The sequence below is a fragment of the Mchenga conophoros genome, linkage group LG12 (assembly GCF_057382185.1).
Source record: "Mchenga conophoros isolate Kocher_MC1m ecotype Shallow Benthic linkage group LG12, M_conophoros_male_GT1.1, whole genome shotgun sequence".
Classification (NCBI taxonomy): Eukaryota; Metazoa; Chordata; class Actinopteri; order Cichliformes; family Cichlidae; genus Mchenga; species Mchenga conophoros.
In genome coordinates, this window is record NC_140537.1 from 14,514,720 (window position 1) to 14,539,484 (window position 24,765).

At 41.2% G+C, this 24,765-nt stretch overlaps 3 protein-coding genes and 1 long non-coding RNA gene across 4 annotated transcripts in view; 1 reads left to right on the top strand and 3 right to left on the bottom strand.

Moving 5' to 3' along the window:
* Positions 1-5,652, bottom strand: part of vps33a (VPS33A core subunit of CORVET and HOPS complexes) — a 37,059-nt gene extending 31,407 nt beyond the window's left edge. The window contains exons 1-3 of the mRNA XM_085293912.1: positions 5,464-5,652; positions 5,174-5,261; positions 4,406-4,474 (exon numbers count right to left, since the gene is read on the bottom strand). The gene's annotated coding sequence lies outside the window, so the exon portion shown is untranslated. The remainder of the gene's footprint in view (positions 1-4,405; positions 4,475-5,173; positions 5,262-5,463) is intronic.
* The window catches only part of LOC146562287 (uncharacterized), a 77,690-nt gene that overhangs the window by 40,970 nt on the left and 11,955 nt on the right, over positions 1-24,765 (top strand). The gene's annotated exons all lie outside the window — the stretch shown is intronic.
* Positions 6,407-7,153, bottom strand: LOC146562290 (macrophage mannose receptor 1-like). Its single transcript, XM_085293917.1, has one exon. It carries the CDS (start codon positions 7,145-7,147, stop codon positions 6,407-6,409), a length of 741 nt encoding a protein of 246 aa, XP_085150043.1. The 5' UTR covers positions 7,148-7,153.
* Positions 18,731-20,359, bottom strand: LOC146562291 (macrophage mannose receptor 1-like). Its single transcript, XM_085293106.1, has one exon. The coding sequence runs from the start codon at positions 20,341-20,343 to the stop codon at positions 19,603-19,605; it is 741 nt and encodes a 246-aa protein (XP_085149232.1). The 5' UTR covers positions 20,344-20,359; the 3' UTR covers positions 18,731-19,602.

Sequence of the window (24,765 nt, forward strand, 5' to 3'; positions counted from 1 at the left end):
GCATTGATTACTGTAATGCCCTGCTCTCTGGTCTTCCTAAGAAGAATATTTCAACTTTACAACTCTTGCAAAACTCGGCAGCTCGTGTGCTGACGAAGACCAGAGGGCGGGCCCACATTACACCGGTTTTAGAATCGCTGCACTGGCTCCCCGTGTGTTTCAGGATCGATTTTAAAGTTCTTTTATTGGTTTTTAAATGTCTTAATGGTCTTGGGCCTTCTTATGTCTCAGATCTGCTTTTACCATACGAACCCTCGCGGACCCTGAGGTCCTCTGGTACTGGCCTTTTGATTGTCCCTAAAGTCAGGACACATACTCACGGAGAGGCAGCTTTTCAGTGGTATGGTCCTCGTCTGTGGAACAGCCTGCCGGAGGAGCTCAGGGCCGCAGAGAACGTACATGTTTTTAAGAACAGGCTCAAGACCCACCTTTTTAATTTAGCTTTTACTTAGCGTTTATTTATTTTTTATGCTTATTTATTCTATCCTGTTATTCTATTATTAATTTAGGATTTACCTAATATTTTTTGATTTTATTCTTATTCATTTTTTAATCTTCTTACTCTATTTATATTTATATTTATATTGTATCCTGTTCTTATTTATTTTATCATTTTACCCTGTATATATCGTATTGCGTCATATCTCCAGTGTTTCCTCGGAGGGCGCTCTCTGCACCGGGGCTGTTATTGACCGTGGCTGCTGGGTCTCTGGGGTCCTCTCAGCCTGGTTGGGGGGCTCCTTGGCCTCCCTCCTGCTGTGTGCCCAGCCCGGAGGCTGCGGTCTGTGACCGGCTCCCGGTGCAGACGGCTCTCTGTTATAATGTTTCCTCACTTGGCTCATGCGAGCCCAGCCCAATTTTTACTCTTTAAGTGTGCGCGTGTGTGTATGTGTGTGTGGATGGGGGTGGGGGGATATATGTGTATTGAGAGTGTGGGGAGTGAGTTGGAGGGTGGGGTGGGCTGCTTTTAACTATGTAAAGCACTTTGTGCTACATTTTTTCTGTATGAAAAGTGCTTTATAAATAAAGATTGATTGATTGATTGAACATGCACCAGCAGCTTATGTAAACAATATATTCTAATGTGTTTTTTAGTAGAGCAGTAATGAACTGTTGTCAGATTTTTTTTATTTGAGAAAAAAAAATACCACAGTTTTACACTAGTGGTGTGCGACACTGCAGATATTGGTATCGATCCAATACCAGGTAAATATAAGGCCAGTATTGCCAATACCAATACATATGCTGATACTTAAAATCTATAAAGGCAGCTTATGTAGGGGAGAGCAGTGTATCATGATTTAGAACATGAGGCATCGTAACTTTGCAAATTCTGAACACATTTCAATAACCATGAAATCACTGTGATTCTACAATAATGAGCCAATTCAATAAAAACACCTTTTTTTCTCCTTTTTAGCTTTTTCTGCCTTTTGAAACTAAGGGTTTTTGTTTTTTGAAAACCTGAACTGTAAATGTGCCGTCTCTAAAGCACAACTTACAGTGGGGCAAAAAAGTATTTAGTCAGCCACCGATTGTGCAAGTTCCCCCACTTAAAATGATGACAGAGGTCAGTAATTTGCACCAGAGGTACACTTCAAATGTGAGAGACAGAATGTGAAAAAAAAATCCATGAATTCACATGGTAGGATTTGTAAAGAATTTATTCGTAAATTAGGGTGGAAAATAAGTATTTGGTCACCTCAAACAAGGAAAATCTCTGGCTCTCACAGACCTGTAACGTCTTCTGTAAGAAGCTTTTCTGTCCCCCACTCGTTACCTGTATGAATGGCACCTGTTTGAACTCATCATCTGTATAAAAGACACCTGTCCACAGCCTCAAACAGTCAGACTCCAAACTCCGCCATGGCCAAGACCAAAGAGCTTTCGAAGGACACCAGGAAAAGTATTGTAGACCTGCACCAGACTGGGAAGAGTGAATCTACAATAGGCAAGCAGCTTGGTGTGAAAAAATCAACTGTGGGAGCAATCATCAGAAAATGGAAGACATACAAGACCACTGATAATCTCCCTCGATCTGGGGCTCCACGCAAGATCTCATCCCGTGGGGTCAAAATGATCATGAGAACGGTGAGCAAAGATCCCAGAACCACACGGGGGGACCTGGTGAATGACCTGCAGAGAGCTGGGACCAAAGTAACAAAGGTCACCATCAGTAACACACTACAACGGCAGGGAATCAAATCCCGCAGTGCCAGACGTGTTCCGCTGCTGAAGCCAGTGCATGTCCAGGCCCGTCTGAAGTTTGCCAGAGAGCACATGGATGATACAGCAGAGGATTGGGAGAATGTCATGTGGTCAGATGAAACCAAAGTAGAACTTTTTGGTATAAACTCAACTCGTCGTGTTTGGAGGAAGAAGAATACTGAGTTGCATCCCAAGAACACCATACCTACTGTGAAGCATGGGGGTGGAAACATCATGCTATGGGGCTGTTTTTCTGCCAAGGGGACAGGACGACTGATCCGTGTTAAGGACAGAATGAATGGGGCCATGTATCGTGAGATTTTGAGCCAAAACCTCCTTCCATCAGTGAGAACTTTGAAGATGAAACGAGGCTGGGTCTTCCAACATGACAATGATCCAAAACACACCGCCCGGGCAACAAAGGAGTGGCTCCGTAAGAAGCATTTGAAAGTCCTGGAGTGGCCTAGCCAGTCTCCAGACCTCAACCCCATAGAAAATCTGTGGCGGGAGTTGAAAGTCCGTGTTGCTCGGCGACAGCCCCAAAACATCACTGCTCTCGAGAAGATCTGCATGGAGGAATGGGCCAAAATACCAGCTACTGTGTGTGCAAACCTGGTAAAGACCTATAGTAAACGTTTGACCTCTGTTATTGCCAACAAAGGTTATGTTACAAAGTATTGAGTTGTATTTTTGTTATTGACCAAATACTTATTTTCCACCCTGATTTACGAATAAATTCTTTACAAATCCTACCATGTGGATTCATGGATTTTTTTTTTCACATTCTGTCTCTCACAGTTGAAGTGTACCTCTGGTGCAAATTACTGACCTCTGTCATCATTTTAGGTGGGGAACTTGCACAATCGGTGGCTGACTAAATACTTTTTTGCCCCACTGTATGTTGTTTAAATGTGCTGTTGGTTACAAATAAAACAAACCTGACAAATTCAGACGTTTTTTATAGTGCATAGTTGATGTATAATTTTTTTCATTTCACAAAAACAAAGTTATGATACAATTCAGTGTGAAAAGAGTCTCAAAATGTGATCTGTGAATATCAGGCGATTTATGCATTTAATGGCTTTTAAGTGAGTGAAAAGATTGTGAACAGTATCTTTAGAGATTTATCCAGACAGGAAAGCATAGCTAAAATGATTTGATTTATGAACTTGTGTATAGAACTGTGATTATTGAGTCAGATTTTTATATACAAATTTCTAAATAGTTTTGCTTCTGTTCAGATTGCCTGTATTTGTGTATGGATTGGAGCATGCATTTGTTACTAAATTTGCAAATTTATTAGTTAGTTTAGTTTACACTTATCGATCACATCATATGTGCTTTTAAACCTTTCAGAATAATTCCATTCCATCACAGTGGGGCATTCTCAAAATGTAACACGAGACTGCTTGTGTTGGGTCTGTCTAGCACAGGCCCACCGCTGGAACGAGACAATTTAAAAACACAGCAAAAGCATTGAACACCAAGTAGGCAAAGTTCTTCGTGTTACTCATGCATGAGGGAGACCTGCCTGGAGCCAAGTGTCGTTCCACCCAGAGGCGGAGCCAGACATTTGAAACACCCGGGGCTTAACCCAAAAGGATAGTATGCATGTGGGATTTTTTTTTCCCTGGGGGGGGGGGGGGGGGGGGGGGGGGGGGGGGTTAGAAATGACTGAAAGATTAATTGGCTCTGTTTTGAGTTTTGTTCAAAAAAGAATGACTTCATATAGGGAAAAATATATATCACATGTGCAGAACACCTTAAACTAGTTTTTTAATTAAGCAGCAAGGCAGAACAAAATCAGGGCTGTATCAAGACACGAGGACTAAACCCCAATTCAACCAGACCAAGAACTGATCCAGAATTAAAACAGGACTACAACAGTTCAAAATCAGGACTACTTGGGACTTAACCAAGACAGAACCAGAATCAGAACTAGATGATAGTAGCACTAAAAATCATCATAGACCTGCACTACATTTATTTTTTAATTTTACCAAAGTACAATATTTAGATTGAGAAAGGTTTATATAATTATTTAGCCTTGTTGTGCAAACAAGCCTGCATAACTTAATAAATATAGAATTTGAAAAATAACAAACCTAAAAAGAAACACTAGGTATGAGATACATGAGGACCTATGATACGGTGATACTTTTGGTAAACAACCATTTGACTAACATGTGTGTCTCACCTGCTCTTGTTCATCTCTGTTCTGTCCTCATTCTCCATCTCCCTCTCTGTTCCTCTCTCCCTCTTTGTGCTGACAATCATCAAATATACAGATATTTACAAACTCTTCAGATAAAAACACAAACACTTTTTAATTGTAACATCAAATCAGACTAAATGTTTATTTTTTTAGATTGATAAATATAAAAAACATATTTGTTAACTTTAAGAGTAAAGAGAGAAATCGTCTGTATTTCTTAATTGCAAATGGCACCAAATTGTATTCAAAATTGAGCCACACTTATGGAGCTCCACAGTTCTTTTCCTGGTGTTTTGGTTGACATCTCTTGATGTTCCCATGTCACAGAAACAGGCTCTGTGTTTTGCCTTATATGCATCTACAGGTGTGCCACCAGTTTACTCACATGGACTCTACTAACCTATCAGAAGCTTCTTCAGCTCAGAATGGAATCGTCTGGAGTTTTCTTATTAATTAACAATAAACTTAGTGTACATGTACTCCTAAATTTGATGAAAGTGATAAAAAACAGAAAGCTCTGTCTCTCTTTATTGTGACATTTAACTAATTCAAAAGATATTTCAATATTTATCTAAAACAAAAGTTTACTCTAAATTGATGTTGTGCAGTAAAAATGTTTTATGTTTTCTCCCTAAAGTGTAAATATCTGGTTACAAATGTGAATATCCTGCTGTGTACTGAAATTCCTCTTGTTTTGCATACAAATATACTGAACAACATACAAAGCATAATATATAAAATAACATTTACCTGAGTTTTTTCTTTGAAAGAGCCCTCTAATGTCCATTCTTATATTTCAGTACATAACTGAAACCGATTTAGTCGGGGAGGGTAAGAACTGAAAATATGAAATAAACACACGTAAGCTAAGAATCTCTAAAAAAAAATAGCATTTGTTCGGCTTTTCATTTCGCCATTTGTTGATTCACTTGAAGAGCAAGTAACGTAATATTGGTCAAGTGATCAGTTTGATATCAATCTTTCGTGATGCACCGTCATATTTACATTATTTGTACGGTACGAATGATTTGCTTTGGTACCTGGTCAAACTTAAGCTCTCCTTAGTATGGCTGGCTCCGTCTCTCCAACAGCGCACTGACGGGCAGCAGCTGCCCCGCCCCCTCGCTCAGTCGCTTAGTGCCTGAGCTTGGATCATACCAATATCAGGGGGGGATTCACGCACAGTCGTAAATTCCCACAGTGTGCACTATGTGCTTCGAATATTGTGTGTACTTTTTGTTTTATACAGTTGTCAGCCAGGCATCTAACTATGAAAAAATTGCACTCCAAAATACCCCGGGCTTCTGACAAAACAACCCGGGCTTAAGCCCAGTAAGCCACCCCCACGCTCCGCCCCTGGTTCCACCACTTGACCTCCGTCAGACTCTCAGCCAGGTTCCCCATAGCACCTTTTATTGTGGTTACATGAATATGCATAGGTTCATTCAAAAGGCACTTAGCCTAACAGATATAGCCACGTTTATCCTACCATAAAACAATAAGACAAGGTACGACTTCTTCCCATGCTCCCAGGATGTAGGTGTGCACACAAAGTTTGCAGACTATTAAGGATCAAACCTCTACCAATCTAAGACTAATTATAAAACTCTAAGCATATATAAGTAGATATTTCTAAGCATAAATGACAATCAACAATACAAAACCTAACAGCTTGTCTATTATGAGTGTTTTTCTTTGTGTGCAAGAAAAGCTATAAAAGCTAGAATGATGAACAGGATCTGGAGATTATTTTCAGTAACTTTTCTTATTTTTAAAACTTTTTACTCACTGAAACAAGAAATGAAGAAACACAATGTTTGTTAAATAATTGAAAGCTGACTTTGCCATTCCCACAAGATAGAAATGAAAGAAATACACATGAAGAAGATGTAGGTGACAAATAACACAATTGTTTTGATTCAAAACTTTATCAATCACAGAAATGTATGATTAATGCAAATGAATTTTGCACAGTAAATAGGCTCAGTAGCAAATAAAATGTAGTCTCTCCTCACAGTCATGAGCGTCCCAAACAGCCTTGTTCCCTCCTGTCACCTGTAAGGCTCCACACTTTATCTTGGCATGTGGACATGATGGTTTTCCTTCTTCACCCCAGGCCTCATAATCCATCTCCTGCCCATCCACCCACAGCCAGTCCCCAGCCAGAAAGCGCAATCCAGTCCAGATGTGATCAGTGGTGTTATGTTTGCTCAACTCTTTCTGGATCAGCAGCATCTCAGTCTCAGACGCCACACTGGCCAGGTCATCATGGTGCTCCCTGCAGTACTCCAGAGCTTCCTCCCAAGTCTTTTTCTCCTTCACCACAATGGCACCGTAACAGAAGAAGGTTTTTCGATGCTGTAGATTTTCATCATTCCACATTTTATTCCACACACAGCCACCATCTTCATTCCCGTTAAAGTCATTAGGTTCACCTGGTTTCCAGAAACACGTGGATGCCACTCCACCTCCTGACCACAGCCATTGCATTCTGTTTGAGCTATTTCTCACGAGTCCTATCCAGATAAATTCATTGACATTGCTGGAGCGCTGCTGAAGTTTGTTGGCATCCTTGTCGTTACTGACAGGGGCCAGGTCTGTGTAGTGCTGCCGACAGTAAGTCTGAGCTTTAAGCCAATTCATTTTGTCATTAACGTGAATGTACTTTGTAAAAGTTCCAAACAATCCCATCAGGAATAGGATGCAGGTGAAGATCTGATCCATTGTTGAATTTCTCTAAAGGGTTCAGCAGAGAAATGAGGATCCAAAGAGGTTTTGTAAGATATTTGCTGGAGATGTGAGCTTTGCATGTCAAAGCATATTTACATGTCAGGGCGGCCCTTTTATCCATGCTGTAGTACAACACAAGTTGAATGAAACAGTCACTTCAGATGTGGAGGTTGAAAATTTGTGATTATTGATCATCTGAATTTCATTGAGCAAAAAATTTGAAAGAACCTGAATAAAAGTATAAAATTAATCTGTTTCATCAACTGACTCAATAGGAATGTATCTTTTATTTTAACCTTCAGCTACACACACACATGTCACAAGGAGGACATATTGGTAATATAGCTGTTTTAGGTTTTTTTTCAGTTTACCCAAAGTTAACAATACTTGGAAACCATTCATATGCTTAAAGAAATCCAAGGTTAATAGGAGAAGCTAGACAAACATCTTTTTTGCATAAGACAAACTGACGTGTTGTTGGTTCCCATTACACAAACAAATCACAGTTTTCGGGAACAAGGCAAAGTATTTTTCCATATTGTCATGTCAACCTTCTGGGAAACAAATGAACAGGTCAAGAGAATAAATCAAAAGAGGACTGAAAATGGTCCTTATATTTTTTGAGAGGGATTTAATTAGTTGGGTTTTTCTTGTATTTTCCTATTTTTCTCCTTTCTCTATTCTTTCTTGTATTCTGCATATTTCAGATCTGCCTTTCTATACATAATATAAATAACCCACAGCAGACCCCATGACAACTTCAAGCTTTTCAGCATTTTTCAACAGTATTATTTCATCCTGAGGCTACGTCCACAGGTACTTTTGAAAGCGCAGACTTTTCAATGCGTTTGGGCCTTTCGTCCACACATTTTTGATCACTCAAATCTTTTGAATTGAATGTCCACCCCTGCTAGGGTGGATATTTTGTTTCGAAGACTCAGTTTTTGCGCTTACGTGTGGACGAGGAAAACAGAGATTTAGTCACGAACGTGAAAGGTGTGCGTCGTTTTTGATGTCACACTGCGCCACAATATTGTTCACAAGAAATTTCTCCAAAAAAACAAAAAACAAACTGTTGCTGTTAATCTTACTATCTGCAGTTTTTACACGCTTACATATACAGTCAGTATCAGTTGCTGTTTACACTCTGGCTGCAGCTTTGCAGCTCACAGCCACACGTACCAACAACAGCAATAACCAGGATTCAGTGCAGACTTGTTATGCCGGCGAGGCGTGATTGCAGGGCCCTATTTCAGGAAGCCGGTTTAGAAAACTCAGAGTGAAAAACGATACTCAGGGTTGAGTAACCCCGAACTGTCCAACTCGGAATATTCGGTTTCAGAAAGGCTGATAACAATTAATTCAGTCAACGCGGAGTTGCTTTAACCCCAAGTTAAGCGCGCGCACGAGGATACATAAAGCCCTGATTAGTAAAGCACAGATTAAGCGAGTCACCATGGAGACGGAGGGAAAGAAGGCGCGGTCAATGTATTTTACAGCGCTTGAGGCCGAAATTCTGATGGCAGCATATGCCGATAACATCCAAATTCCGCGGAAAAAAAGTAACGCAGCCTCAGCTGCAAAAGAAAGGGAGCATGCATGGCAAAACATAGCCGACAGAGTCAATGCGTGAGTGTTAATTTAAACATTGATCTAGGGATTTCCACCCATTTAACACGTTATTTTATTATATTTTATTTTATTTTTTATTTTATACATTTTATTTCGTGATGTGATGTGAGCGCAGGTGCAACCCAACAGGCCCCAAACGTTCCTGGCAGCAAGTAAAAATGAAATATAAAAATATAGTCCAAACAGGTAAGGTGTAATTGTATTATGAGCCATAGTGCTTGGTCTGTTTGTCCTATGTAAATCAATTGCAGTTAGAGGCTACATTAATTTCCCCTCTGTAAGCACTTATTGAAATTATCTGAGCACATTACAAGTACATATTTGCTTACTCTGTATGCTCAAATGTGACCCGTTATAGCCAACAGAAAAAAAAAGCGGAGGCCCGAAAAACAGGTGGGGGTCCTCCACCACCACCACTCACAGAGGCTGAGCAGTTGGCTTCCACATTTGTGATAATGTTGGCAGCATCACATATGATCTTCACAGTGCAGAGAACACAAATTAGCATCCATTACTATAATGAAATAATTTGTTAGTTTGAAATGCTACAGGGAACTATGTACCTGTACATTAATGCTGTGGAAAGACTTCCTGTTCACATAGTCTCCTTCATTTACTGAAGGAGCAATGATTGGAATGTGAGTGCCATCTATACAGCCAATCACGCCTGGGAACCGTGGGAATAAATGTAAAATTTAAGTAGTAGTTCAAATATCACCACATCATGGATTAAGTTTCGTTCATCCTGATACCTGCAATTTTGTGGAATCCCTCTTTGATAAATCTTGTGGGTCTATGACCGGGGAACACCAGAAACGAGTACACGAGACGTTTCAGTGCAACTGTAACATTCCTGACTGCCCGACAGACGGTAGCCTTGGAAACGTGCTCAGCGTCACCAATATTATACAGAAAGCTCCCGTTTGCAAAAAACCGAAGTGCAATACAAATAATATGTACAGAACTGAGAGGATGTCCGCGATGTGTCACATGAGCAATATTAGGCCTGAGGATGTTATTCAAATAAATTATAGATTGTGCTGAAAAACGGTAACATTCACACAGAAAATCATCAGGAAATGATAAAATGTCCGAACGCGCTCTAATCACTCTCTCCCGGCGGAGAGCTCTGCGGAGAATTTGGGCTTCAACATCTACTGGCTCTTCAAGGAAGGGGCACGCCATGTCTGACACTTCCTACAGTCAGGTTTCCGGAGAAAGTCAGGGTTAGTTGAAGTAAACCTGCTAGGGGGCAGGTTAGCTTCACGGAGTGTGTCGGCATAGTAACTCACTCAGAATGAATCTAAACTCGCTTTGTGAAACCAAAAACCCAGAGTTTTCGTTAACTCAGGGTATACTTACTCAGAGTTTGCACTAAACCGGCTTCCTGAAATAGGGCCCAGGTGCATCCATCTCCCATGCCACGGCATCGTAGACCACGCCCCACCATAATATAACTTTTTTTCATTCTTGCATGGCTTGTGGTGTCACTGCTGTGTAGTTTTTTTCTATGGACCATATTTTAGAAATGATTGTCAAAAAAAATATTCTCTGTTTGTATCCCCCAGCTCGCTTTTCATTCAGTTACTTCCCAAGACGCATCCTCCAACTTTTGTAAGTCAAAGTGATCAGATTTTATTATGTCATGATATATCATATCATGCACATTTGTAAACCTTCTGAGACTAACCCCCCTCCTAAAGCTTCTTCAATATGTGCGCCTTCACTCTGATGGATTAAGCTCAATATCGTGTGAAATGTTTTTTACTCAGTGGCGATTTACTTGAGTTCAGTTCAGTTTTATTTATACAGCGCCAAGTCACAACAATAGTTGTCTCAAGTTGGTTTACAGTGCAAAATAAAGACTCTAACAATCAGAGGACACTTAGCGACAGTAGGGAGGAAAAACTCTCTTTTAACAGGGCTGTTACATTAATGAATATACTCAGGGGATAAACCACTGTGAAAAATACAAACTTAACTGTGCAATATTCTTTAACTATGCAATGTTTCCAAGGACTATTTCACTGTGCGACAACCACATTTTTCACTGTTCACGCTTACATACAGCCTTGTGTATATACTACAGGTGGGCCATGTATATGGATACACTGTAATAACATGGGAATGGTTTGTGATATTAAAGTCCTGTTTGTGGCACATTAGTTTATGTGAGGGGGCAAACTCCTCAAGATGGGTGGTGACCATGGTGGCCAATTAGAAGTCGGCCATCTTGGATACAACTTTTGTTTTTTCAATAGAGATTGACAGACCACGTGACTTTCGCGCATTGCATTGTGGGTACATGTGGCAACAACATCAAGACACTGCATCAAACACTAGCATTTCCAGCACCGGTAATCATTAATTCTGCGGTTTTAATCCCTACTTTCATTTTATTTGCCCCAAAAACAGTTATGTACAAAACAACGGAGAACACGGCAGGTCCGTACAAAGACAGACTTGACGAAAAGGAAAAAAAAAAAAAAGTACGAGGAAAAAAATCAAAGGAGTGAAAGGGTCAGACCCATACGAGCATACAGAGTGGAGTAAGGACGATAGCGTGCTGCCCAACTTTCATCACGCACATATTTATTATTATATGATCCTGAGTGAAGTGTGAGTCCCTACACTCACAAAATGTTTAATAACTTCAGATCCCTGCAACAAGCCCAGGTCCAGTTTACTTGATTTGGACTATTCCATTTCACCGCTGTTGTTACATTTTTTTCCTTCATCTCCTGTACAGGCCAACGCAATCTATTTGTTGTTTCAGGTTGTAGTATTACACAACATTTTCAGATCTAATAGAAAAAAAGAGTGTTTTGTAATTAATTCAATGTTTCTGTATTTATAAATGGCATTATGTGAATGTGTGTGAATGTGTGTGTGAATGGGTGGATGACTGGATATGTAAAGTGCTTTGGGGTCCTTAGGGACTAGTAAAGCGCTATATAAATACAGGCCATTTACCATTTTTACCATTATTGTTTCACTCTATTATAGAATCTTACAAGAAAGAGGCAAAATTGTATTCCATCATGCTTTGTTAGCAGCTTTGGTGAAAAACAAATCAACAATGAAAAAAAAAAACATATTCAAAAACAGTTATTCATCACTTGTTTCAATACAACACTTGGGAACATAGATGCGTGACTTTTCGCTTTTCGTGGCTGTTTTGATATCGCTCTCTCTCTCTTAACCAATCGCTGTGGTAGCAGCTTTAAACTTGGTATGACCCAGGTTGATAGAGGGCGCCCAGTCTGGATCGCATTCCAGCATTTTGTAGGCTGGTTTTTCTATAAAACACATCAAAAAATTGGCAAACATTAGCCCGCAAAGCCACAGTGAACAAAGCAGCATAGCGCGACGAATTCAATTCAAATCAATATAAGACTTATTTGTAACCTACATCAGCAATTATGTTACGATAAATTACGTAATAACTACAACAGAAAACTTACCTTTGTGGAAATGTTTGGAGCAGACTAACATGTGAGCAGTGTTGGGGAGTAACGGAATACATGTACCGCCGTTACGTATTTAAAATACAAAATATGAGTAACTGTATTCCGTTACAGTTACCGTTTAAAAAGGTGGTATTCAGAATACAGTTACTTTGTTGAAATAAATGGATTACACTGCGGTACTTTCCTGTTTCATTTCGTCGCGGGTCAGGACTGTTTGGGTTTTGTTTGACAGCTGTTGTTCCAGGCGGCAGCGTTACGGTTGCCATGGTTACAGGGCGACGCTCTCTCTCTCTCTGCGACTGTGTGTTTCCTGGGTGAGAGAGCGCCTTTTCGTTGTTGTGCTAAGCTAACAGGCAGAATGCTACAAGCATAGCTCTAAAGAATGTAGCATCATGGGCAGTGTAGTCCGTGTTGCAGGGAGAATGGACTGCCATACACGTTATGGGTCTGTGAGCGCGAGGAGGGAGAAAAAGGGGAGTGGAAAGGTACGAGTTGTCATCAAGGAAAAACGGGAGCTGGAAGCATGTAAATATAATAATAACCACTTCAGCCAAGAAGAGTGCCTGACGAGCCCAGTTGTAAGTAAGCTATTAAGACTCGACTGTACACCGTGTTCGTGTTTTCCTCCGAAAACAATAAGTTCCGTTGGAGCAGCCTTTCAACGCCTCTCTCTGTCTCTCGCAAGAAAAGTTGACCCACACAACAAAGTAAAGCTATTTTTCGGCCACGAGCCGACAGAGACCCCGCCGTATTAGTCAGAGGTCCCTTTACTACAGTTCGGAGTCGCGGACCTTCAGTAATAGTAATAAATCACACAGCAATAGTACATTCACGTTGTTGTAAAAAGCATGATAATATATTAAGTAATCCAAAGTATTCAGAATACGTTACTGTCATTGAGTAACGTAACGGAATACGTTACAGAATACATTTTGGGGCATGTATTCTGTATTCTGTAATGGAATACATTTTAAAAGTAACCTTCCCAACACTGCATGTGAGCTGGAGTGTTCTGAAACGTTATATTTGGTCTTCGAATTGCTGCAATCCAGGCCATCCGTCGGTTCTTTGTTACTTCAGAAACGTGGCTTAAACAATTTCTCTTCCATGACGTAATCCGATAACAACTGATCTCTTTACCCGTCTGCTTCCCGTGGCTGTCATGCGACCAGCTATTGCAGTTAATAATACAACAGCTTCTTGCAATTTTTTGTGTTTCTTTTTATTGCTGTGTGACTGTTTTCATGTGAAAGCCTGCAGTGCTCTAGTACCGCTTGCCACCCATTCCCAGAATCCTTTGCGGTTATGCCCCTGAATGACGTCACATTTTCAATCTCTATAGGAAGAGGGCCATGTGACACGTCAAACTTATTGGTAATGTCACAAGAAAAACAATGGTGTGCTTGCTTTCAACATAACTTTATTCTTTCATGAGTTATTTACAAGTTTCTCTTTGTTCACAGCCATTGGCATGTCGAAGAGGTTAACACGTGAGGAGCGGATCGAAGAGGTTAACACGTGAGGAGCGGATCGAAATCGTGTTGATATCTGGTGAATGCAGTAACCGGGTCATTGCAGCAGATTTCAATGCAAGACACCCTACGAGATAGGGCAGGGTATTGTCACTGATTTCTAGAATCGATTCGATTCCAATTCACAAGGTTCTGAATCGATTCGATCCACGATTGGATTGGATTGGATTCAATTTAATTCGATTTGAATCTGGGAAATTTTGCCTCCGACAGTCAGAAATATTAAAATTCAGATCAGTAAATTTACATCTTTTTGTATCTATAAAAAGGAAGCTGAACCTCGCAAGACTTTATCAAAGGTGTAAGCGTCACACCAGATGCCTTTGTGTCAAAGTAGCTGAAGATAAAACACAGAAAAACATGAAGGTGATTTTCCTTTTATTAGAGACACGGCTAAGCGTTTTGCATAATTTTTAAAAATGTTAAATTTGTTCAGTAGCGTATTGAATGGCAGAAATTAGGTTTTCTTTTCAGAAGTAAAAGGAAAAAAAACAGCGGCCGACAGCGCTGTAAACAACAGTAGACTTGTGCGTAATTGTGATGTGCGGATCGATCCTGAAATATCGATTCCTCCAATACCAATCATTTATGTTCTAGAATCGATTCTCACATTAAAATATCGATATTTTAGTACTTTAGAGCAAATTTGTAGTTTGTAGTGGGTGGCTGTAGCTCAGGTGGTAGAGCAGGTCATCTACTGATCGGAAGGTTGGTGGTTCGATTCCCGGCTTCCCCTAGTCTGCATGCCAAATATCCTTGGGCAAGATACTAACCGGAAATTGCTCTCCGATGCATTCATCGGAGTATGAATGTGTGTGAATGTCAGTTGTGCTTGGGTGAATGCACAAGTTGTGTAAAGCGCTTTGAGTGCTCAGAAGAGTGGAAAAGCGCTATATAAGAACTAGTCCATTTACCATTTTATCATTAACAGGAACACAGTGGAAAGAAAGTATAACATATTGTAATGACCTGGCTGGGGTTGTTAGCCAGATGCATTCTGGGTATTGTGTTGTCTGTGTTTTCTATCGTTCTGCTAGTTCCTATGTGTTTGATTCGCGTGTCAGCCAACCATGCCAATTCAACCCACTCCACAGAACACACATCAACTTCACTGTGGCTTACATTAACATAACACTGACACAACATGCGAATCAAACACATAGGAACTAGCAGAACGATAGAAAACACAGACAACACAATACCCAGAATGCATCTGGCTAACAACCCCAGCCAGGTCATTACAATATATATTCGGATTGTCTACATTCAAAGGAACTACTTCCTCTTCCGTCTTTCATAGTCATGTGCGAAATATGTGCCTTGGCGTGCGCACTCACAACAATGGCTGAGCATAATTGTGTGAACGTATTTTATCTCCACAAAAAGCTGAGACGTGGTTTGCGATACATGTGGCAAAGAAGTGCTCCAAGAGTGAGGTGTTGTGGGCATACTAGGGAGACATTCAAAAGGGCTGTTGGGGGTGGGGTGGGGGGGGGGGGGGGGGGGGATACATTTTACAGGGTTTATTTATCGGATAAAATAGGTTAAATGTCCCCGTTATTATTGGCCGGCCCGGAAACAGCGGGGGTGTCCAAATTCAGAGGCTGCTTCCACCTGAGGACCCGGAAAGCCGGGTAGTACGTCACGAGCTCCCTCAGTGGAGTGAAACTCTGCCGTCGGCTCCTTGCTATCTAAAATATAACCGGGCGCTGGCGTAAACTCTTCTGTTTAATCTTTTTCTGTTTGACGTTTATTCAGCTGTGTGAAAACCCTCCCGAGGGATTAATACAGTTAAATTGAATTTAATCTAATCTAATAACTTTAATCTCAGCCAAACCGATTTACTCACGGACAAATAAAACACTGAAAAAGCCAAACAATAACATTTTTAAGTTATCAAAGTGACTTATATATCATGTTTAACCCGAGTGGTGAAAGACCGCGGGGGTTTGAAAACGATGTGTCGGTCGGCTCAGATATTTGAAGTTTACACAGCTACATTCTCACCTGAAAATATGTTAAAAAAAATTTTGCGACCCAGAAAGAGAAATAAGAGTAATATTAAAACTAAGTCGCTGCCGCCATTGTTGGAAACTGGAATTGGCTGGGCCGCGCTATGAATTCTGCGATATGGTTTTTTAATTTTGTTGTCCGGGTGGAAAATCTGGAAAAATTCGGGAGAATGGTGGCTCCGGGAGATTTTCGGGAGGGGCACTGAAATTCGGGATTCTCCCAGAAAAATCAGCAGGGTTGGCATGTATGGTTGTGGCAACATCACTAACCTTGTCAAACACCTCAGAGTAAATCATATCACAGAATATGAGGCGCGTATGTTGAGATGAACTGAAGAGGAGGAGAGGGAGAGGTGCTGCTAGGGCGAGACAGACGTTTCTCATGGAGTCCTTTAGTGCTGCAGGCAGGCAAGGTGTTCAAATAGACTTCAGGTTTTTTATTTCTATATGATGAACTCTGCATTATTAAGTGATAAGAACAAGTAATCTGATGTCCTGTAATCATTATGACGCTATAATTTGAGATACAATAAATAAAATACGTTTTTGTACAAAGTATCATATTGGATCAGTATCGTCGATGCCACCCTGAATATTACTTGGTATCGGATCGGAAAGGAAATCAGTGGTACATCACTTGTGCGTAACAAGCAAGCGAATAATGCAGAAAACAGATTTTTAGACGGGAAACTGTTCTTGAAGTACACTGAGAAAGAGAGAGTGAGCTGTGCATGAAGTGTGATTTTATTGTGGTGGAAGCAAAACAGCAAAAGTCAGAGGGAATTCATGACGATGTTTACGTGAAGCATAGTTTGGATCTTTCAGCCCCGACCGTGTCCGTGCTTTTGGGTGAGATAGGCGACATCTCACTGATTCTGATCCGCGGGTCCATGCTGTGTGTTTACTCCTTTGAGCAGAATCCGTGTACCTGCTCTCATTTACTGTTTTAGCTGTTTGGTCGTTGTCAAAATTTTCTGAGGTTTCACCTGAGATTCTGGTTTTTAAGGCAAAACAAATTTATATTAAAAAATCGATTCAGGATTTTAATGAATCAATATCACGTTATCCAAGCCAGAATCGATTGTAATCGATAAATCGATTATCAAAACCCACCCCTACTACAAGACCACCCATCTCCCATGCTACAGTCAGCAAACTGCTTGCTAAGTTTCGTGAAACTGGTTCAGTGTTGGATTTGCCAAAATGTGGACGCAATAAAACTGTTACTAATGAAGAAACATCAGTGGCTGTCCTAGCTTCATTCAGCAAGAGCCCACAGCGTAGCACTCGCCGCATGTCACTGGAGAGTGGCATTAGTCGAACATCCCTTCGGCAGATATTAGCTACTCACAAATGGCACCCTTACAAACTCCAACTACTGTAGCATCTTTTAAAGGCATTAGAAAGCTGCTGATATTCTACCTAATCTTGTGATCATTGCACTAGCCGTAGCTCAGCCGCAACAAGAAGTGGTCATTCCTATATTCAAAGATCACCTCTTCCGAAAGAAGCGAAACCTACTAACAAGGTTATTCACATGGTGTGGAACAACTGAAGATGATGGAGACCAACTACCAGATACTAAAAATATTTCCAAAACACTTTTACAAGAGTTTGAGCTAATATATTTCAAATACTGGGGGAAAAAAATTACCATCTGCTGTTAGTGGCAATTATTTTGAGGCTGATGAAAAGGAGTGTGCGAGCACTTATTCATGCTGTGCTCTCACATGCTGCAGAAAAGTCCCACTACAAACCACCTGTTCCACACCACAACTTACTCTTTGACAACATGTTGTCTGACGTCAGGATCAAAGACCTGCATATAGATGAAAAATAAATTAAATAGGATTGATGAGGCCATTTACCAAGAGCTCCATAGCAAAACATTTTGTAAATAAAAACATTTACTAATGTTACTGAATGACCGGGACCCAGTACCGGGAAACAGATCCATATAATTAAAAGCACTTGATCGAGTCTATGCAGAATCCAGCCCTGAGTGCGGCTGAAAAGGTTAAAAAAACAGGTCTTCTGTGGAAATCTGTATCGAGAACTTGGTGAAGCATGTCATTCAAAATGCTGACTCGTCCTGCTCTTCTGAAAAAGCCGATGCCATCTGGCCTAGAATTAAAAAAATTCAAATCCCTGCTGAAAATGGTAAATTCTCACTAATATGGTGTACAAGTCTCTCATTGAGAAATGGAAAGACCCAGATGTCATACTGACATTAGACCACAGATACGTTTAATAGCTCATTATTAAGGTCTTCAAAGAGTATGCCATCACTATATTGGAAAGTCAAACTTTCATCAGAAGCTTCTTTTCCTCTGTGGGTCAAGCTTAGGGGTCACACACAGACAAAACAAATGAATCCATCAGGATTGCCTGTAAATATTTATTTCAAATTATTTGGACCATGTAAGTGTATTAGTTGACATCAAAGTGAGCCTTTAAATTGCCTAACAACAAACAATTCAAACAAGGCAATTTATTTCACATCCAGTGAATCATTTTAAAAACCCCAAGACCGGTTTGAGGCAGATGGCCACCCCTCACTGAGCCTGGTTCTGCCAGAGGTTTCTCTCTCACTCATTCACACACCGGTCATGGCAAGCTACATTGTAGCCACAGCTGCCCGGGGCTCACTGACAGAGGCGTGGCTGCTGGACACTGGCCATGTTCACCCCGATAATAAGAAAAGTCTACAGCTTGTTGAATATTTTATTTATTTTTGTGTAAACATCAAATGTATGTCATGTCTATCATATCTATCAGTCACACAGATGGATAGATCACAGGGGGCTGTGGGTGATGAATTAATTATAAACATTTTTGCTTCTCTATTGAGGCATGCAAATAATCAACTGTAAATGAGTTTATAAATATATTAGACAAAAATACTCTTACACAGTAAATGTGTTTGGGACATCTTTAAACAGGTATTCTGTATTTAAACATTTACATATATCATATATTGATCAATGGTCATGACAATTTGCATTTTAATGACAAGGAAACTGACCTCACAGCCCATTTTTCTTCAGTGGTGTTAGTTCCAGTCATTATGCAAACCCGCTGTTTATAGAGTTGAGGAAACCTTTTCTGTCACTTGGATGAGTGACGAAACGTTTCTCCCACTGAAAACGCTACGTCCAGATGAACAGAATCAACTTTTCGGGATTAGTAAGAAAAAGTAAATCAATTTAGTAATTACAACCAGGTGACTTTTGTAATCTAAGATATTTGTTGCTTAAAGATTGGAGATTGGAATGTTGCTGGAAATGTTATTAATAATATGTAGCTGTGTAAGTTACATTAAGTATAGCAGAGATGAATTTGATATTAAGCTGATGATGCTTAGATTCATTGACTGAATTCCACCTCCATACTATCTAGTAAAAAGACAGCATAAAGAGTGTACTGTCAGTGTAGAGGATGGAACAGGACAACTCATGAAACATCTGCTTACATTTTGTTACCTTCAGTTGTGTAACTCCACAAACAGCAGTAAACCTCGGAGCAGCAGCAGCCAAGATCAGGTGATCAAAAATAAATCAATCAATCAATCAAATCAATTGAAATTGTGACACTAAACTGATTTTGGATTTTGGAAAAGAAATGATGAAACAGTATTTATAATATGATGGAAAGGTGACTTTGTCATGCTCACACGATCGAAATGAAACTAGATTAGACATCAAGAGGGAAAATACAATTAAATAAAATATATAAAACACAGATTTGTGCTAACCGTAGGTAAATAAAGGCTAATTCAAATGAAGTTGGCAAAGTAAACTACTTTAGTAGCAAACAAAATGTAGTCTGTCCTCACAGTCACGAGCCTTCCAAGCACCCTTATTGGCTCCTGTCACCTGTAGGGCTCCACACTTCATATTGGGTTGTGGACACATTGGTTTTCCCCCTTGACCCCAGGCCTCGTAGTCCATCTCCTGCCCATCCACCCAGAGCCAGTCCCCAGGCAGGAAACGCAAGCCAATCCAGACGATTTCAGTGGTGTTAAGTGTGTTCAGCTCTTTCTGGATCAGCAGCTTCTCGGTCTCAGATGCCACACTGGCCAGGTCCTTGTAGCGCTCTCTGCAGTACTCCAAGGCTTCCTCCCAAGTCTTTTCCTCCATCACCACTTCTGCACTGTAGCAGAAGAAGGTTGTTTGATACAATAGGGTTGCATCGTACCACTTGCTTTCCTGCATACAGCCACGATCTTCATTACCCTGACAGTTGTCAGGTTGATTTTCCGCCCAGAAATTCCTGGACACCACTTCACCTCCTGACCATCTCCAGTTCTCATTACCTGGCAAATTTCTCACCAGTCCTATCCAGATATGGTGAGTGACATTTCTGGAGAGCTGCTTTAGTTTGTTGACATCCTTCTCAGTACTTACAGGGGCCAGGTCTGTGTAGTTCTGCCGACAGTAACTCTGAGCTTCAAGCCAATCCATTTTCTGGTCAACATAAATGTACTTGGTAAGCGTTCCAGACAAATTCAGCAAGAGCAGGATGAAGGTGAAGAGTTTATCCATTGTTGTCGTCTTTAGAAGAATCTTTCATAGCAATGAGGAGCCCAAGACGTTTGTAAGATATATGCTGGAGATGTGAGCATGTCATAAAGTATTTGCATAACAGGACATCCCTTTTATTCTAAGAACCTATTTGCTTTCAGCAGTAGGGACACAGACTTCTGACTTATACTTGTTCAAGCAGCTCATGTATTTATTAGTCATTGTAAAATGAAACTGGACTAAGGTGGATTTTTAAAGTACAAAACAATTTAAATGAAACTTTCATCTCATAAATTAAATTAAAGTTTTTGAATCTGGTTAAATCTTTTATTTTAACTTCAACTAATTAAACTACTTCTAGAGGTACACATATTTTCTCCTCCCATTTACGTATAATTATCTCAAAAGTGTACAAAGTTGTAAATATAAAACATTCATAATAGCGTGAAAGTTCTACTTACTTTACTACTACATATTATAGCATCTTGTCAAATCCATGAAAGTGAAAGCTTGTTTAAACATAAGCAATTTAATTCGAGTTCAAATTAGTTACTGTGATGAACAGCTTTTCCCATCAAAGACTCGGTGCTGTTTCCTGCAGTATATTGCAAGTAAACCGGACAAGTTTGGGATCAAGTTTTGGGTGGCTTGCGACCTAAAATCCAAGTACATTTGCAATGTCTTCCCATATCTTGGCAAGGACCCCAGTCGTCCCACTGGGGAGAGACTTTCTGAAAATGTAGTAATGAGGCTGATGGAACCATTCCTAGACAAGGGCAGAAATGTTACCACGGACAATTTTTTCACATCGCTTTCACTTGCGCAAAAACTTCTTGGACGGAAAACCACCATCCTCGGCACAGTCAACAAGATTCGCAGGGAAATTCCTCAATCCACTAGACAGACAGATCGCAATGAATTCACCACTCAGGTATGTTGCAGGTCTTTTGTGGTTCTATGTTTATGTGTTTCATTGTGTGTAAAAGGGCTATGAAAATAACAATTTATCTTATTTCTTAGGTGTTTTCAACCTCTGCTGCCACGCTGACGGCGTATGCGGCCAAACGGAAGAAGACAGTCTATATTCTTAGCAGCATGCACAGCGTGGTTCAGACTGATAACACCACCAAAAGAAAGCCAAACACTGTCACCCTTTACAACAAAACAAAGTGTGGCGTGGATGTGATGGACCAGATGGTTCGGGAGTACACTGTCCGCAAAGGAACACGGCGCTGGCCAGTCGCCGTGTTTTATAACATGATTGACATGGCAGCACTGAATGCACATGTGCTGTATCAAGCATGCACCGGGACGAAGGAAAGACGGGTGGACTTCCTGGTGGCGCTTGCAACAGAGTTGGCTCACTCTCATGTAGCTGCGAAGAAGGCAAGAAAAGATCAGTTGCTTCGGGCAGAACCCTCCACACCGAGCCCTGGAAAAAGGGCCACGTGTCAGGTCAAACACAGATGCAAAAAAAATCAGGCCACTGTGCGATGTGTTCACTGCTACAGGTACACATGTGGTAAATGCAGACGACAGATACCGTGGCAGTGCCAGGATTGTGAGTGATTGCTGACAATGTTGAATTATTTGTAAATATGTGTACAAATGGTTGGTTTTTTGTACTGTTTTTATCAATAAATGTCAGCAACAAAGGACATACACCCATGTGTGTTGATTTCTCCCCAAGATGGCAAACTGAAACACTCCAAGTTGGTGACTTTTGGAGATTTATTTCCCTGGATGATTGAGAATGCATCAAGATGAAACACAAAAGGAAGTTCACAGCTTTTAGCAGCTCCCCCACCCCCTCAATCACTCACCCCCACTCCCCTCCCTCCAGAATTCCTAGGTAACGACCTAATATACATATGAATGACTCCAGCATTTGACTGACTGCTCTCCGGCTTTTAAAGGTAGAAACGCAAAATGATGACTCCGCGGGGGTCTAAGGTAGAAAACCAAAATGACTGCTCTCCGGGGGTCTAAGTGTTAAGTGATCCACTAATCAATTTTATGTAACATAAAACATCATTATAGTAATGTTTAAAATTAGGTTTTTCATTACTGTATTTGCATTTGTGAAAATAAAATTTAGCTAAGATAACTAACAAGTTTATTATAAAGTAAACATCTTCTTTTTTTTTTGCCTTCGAAAGAAACAAAATACAACATTTTCCCATTTCACAGTAAAGTCTTTATATAGATGTCCAGCAATGAATCTACTGAAGTCTTTCCAAAATGTTCTAGCATATGAACAGATCCAGAAGAGGTGTTGCACAGTCTCAGGATGGCTTCCACAAAATCCACAGTTCACATTTATGTCCCTTTTGAACTTTGTCATGTAATGATTAGCAGGATACAATTTATGCAGTATTTTAAATGAAACTTCCTTCACTTTATTCGTTACCAGATACTTGTTAGGAATTGTCCATACTCTTTTCCAGTTAATGTCACTGACAAAGAAATTCCAATAAGAGACCACATGTGGGATACCACAAATGTCACATGACAACCTTTAGGGCATTAGAGTTGACGTCACGCCGCAATGCATTATGGGAGAGCAGCACCATTTTAGCAGGCCATGAATCACAACAAACACACTGTGTTGGAAGGAAGATTGCTACAAATCATACATATATATATATATATATATATATATATATATATATATATAAAAACACCCAATACATGAGCGGGACACAGAAAGGAATTGGCAAGAATACCAGAGGCGCAAAACACCAGCTACTGGTAGACAGAACAATCAGCCGAGACTGCAAGACCAGACTGACAAACCTGTGCAATGCCTGGATTGATTACAAGAAGGCCTATGACTCAATGCCCCACAGCTGGATACTGGAATGCCTAGAATTGTACAAGATCAATGGGACCCTAAGAGCCTTCATCAGGAACTCAATGGGGATGTGGCGTACAACACTAGAGGCCAACTCCAAGCCCATAGCACAAGTCACCATCAAGTGCGGGATCTACCAAGGAGATGCTCTGTCCCCACTGCTGTTCTGCATAGGCCTGAACCCCCTCAGTGAGATCATTAACAAGACTGGCTACGGATACCGACTATGGAACGGAGCAGTTGTCAGCCACCTCCTGTACATGGATGACATCAAGCTGTATGCCAAGAGTGAACGAGACATCGATTCACTGATCCACACTACCAGGCTATACAGCAATGACATTGGAATGTCGTTCGGACTGGAGAAGTGTAGTCGGATGGTATCAAAGAGAGGGAAGGTAGTCAGAACTGAGGGGATTGAACTACCAGAAGGCAACATTGCAGACATAGAGGACAGTTACAAGTACCTGGGGATCCCGCAGGCAAATGGGAACCATGAAGAGGCCGCTAGAAAGGCTGCAACCACCAAGTACCTGCAGAGGGTCAGGCAAGTCCTGAGGAGTCAGCTGAATGGTAAGAACAAGATCCGGGCCATCAACACGTACGCCCTGCCCGTGATCAGGTACCCTGCTGGGGTAATAGGCTGGCCAAAGGAGGAGATAGAAGCCACTGACATAAAGACAAGAAAGCTCCTTACCATGCATGGAGGGTTTCACCCCAAGTCCAGCACCCTGAGGCTGTACGCTAAGCGGAAGGAAGGGGGCCGGGGACTGGTGAGTGTCAGCACCACAGTCCAGGATGAGACAAGGTACATCCAAGAATACATTGGGAAGATGGCCCCAACTGACCGAGTGCTCAGTGAATACCTCAGGCAGCAGAAACCCAAGAAAGAGGAGGGAGACGAGGAACCATCATGGAAGGACAGGCCCCTGCACGGTATGTACCACCGGCAGATAGAGGAGGTGGCTGATATCCAGAAATCCTACCAGTGGCTGGACAAAGCTGGACTGAAAGACAGCACAGAGGCACTAATCATGGCAGCACAAGAACAAGCTCTGAGTACAAGATCCATAGAGGCTGGGGTCTATCACACCAGGCAAGACCCCAGGTGCAGGCTGTGTAAAGATGCCCCAGAGACAATCCAGCACATAACAGCAGGGTGCAAGATGCTAGCAGGCAAGGCATACATGGAACGCCATAACCAAGTGGCCGGCATAGTGTACAGGAACATCTGTGCCGAGTATAACCTGGAAGTCCCGAGGTCAAAATGGGAGATGCCCCCAAGGGTGGTGGAGAATGACCGAGCTAAGATCCTGTGGGACTTCCAGATACAGACGGACAAAATGGTGGTGGCTAACCAACCGGACATAGTGGTGGTAGACAAACAGAAGAAGACGGCCGTAGTGATCGATGTAGCGGTTCCGAATGACAGCAATATCAGGAAGAAGGAACACGAGAAGCTGGAGAAATACCAAGGGCTCAGAGAAGAGCTCGAGAGGATGTGGAGGGTGAAGGTAACGGTGGTCCCCGTGGTAATCGGAGCACTAGGTGCGGTGACTCCCAAGCTAGGCGAGTGGCTCCAGCAGATC

Coding starts and splice junctions, on each gene's coding strand:
- LOC146562291 (XM_085293106.1), bottom strand. CDS start 20,343: ATGGATAAACTCTTCACCTTCATCCTGCTCTTGCTGAATTTGTCTGGA.
- LOC146562290 (XM_085293917.1), bottom strand. CDS start 7,147: ATGGATCAGATCTTCACCTGCATCCTATTCCTGATGGGATTGTTTGGA.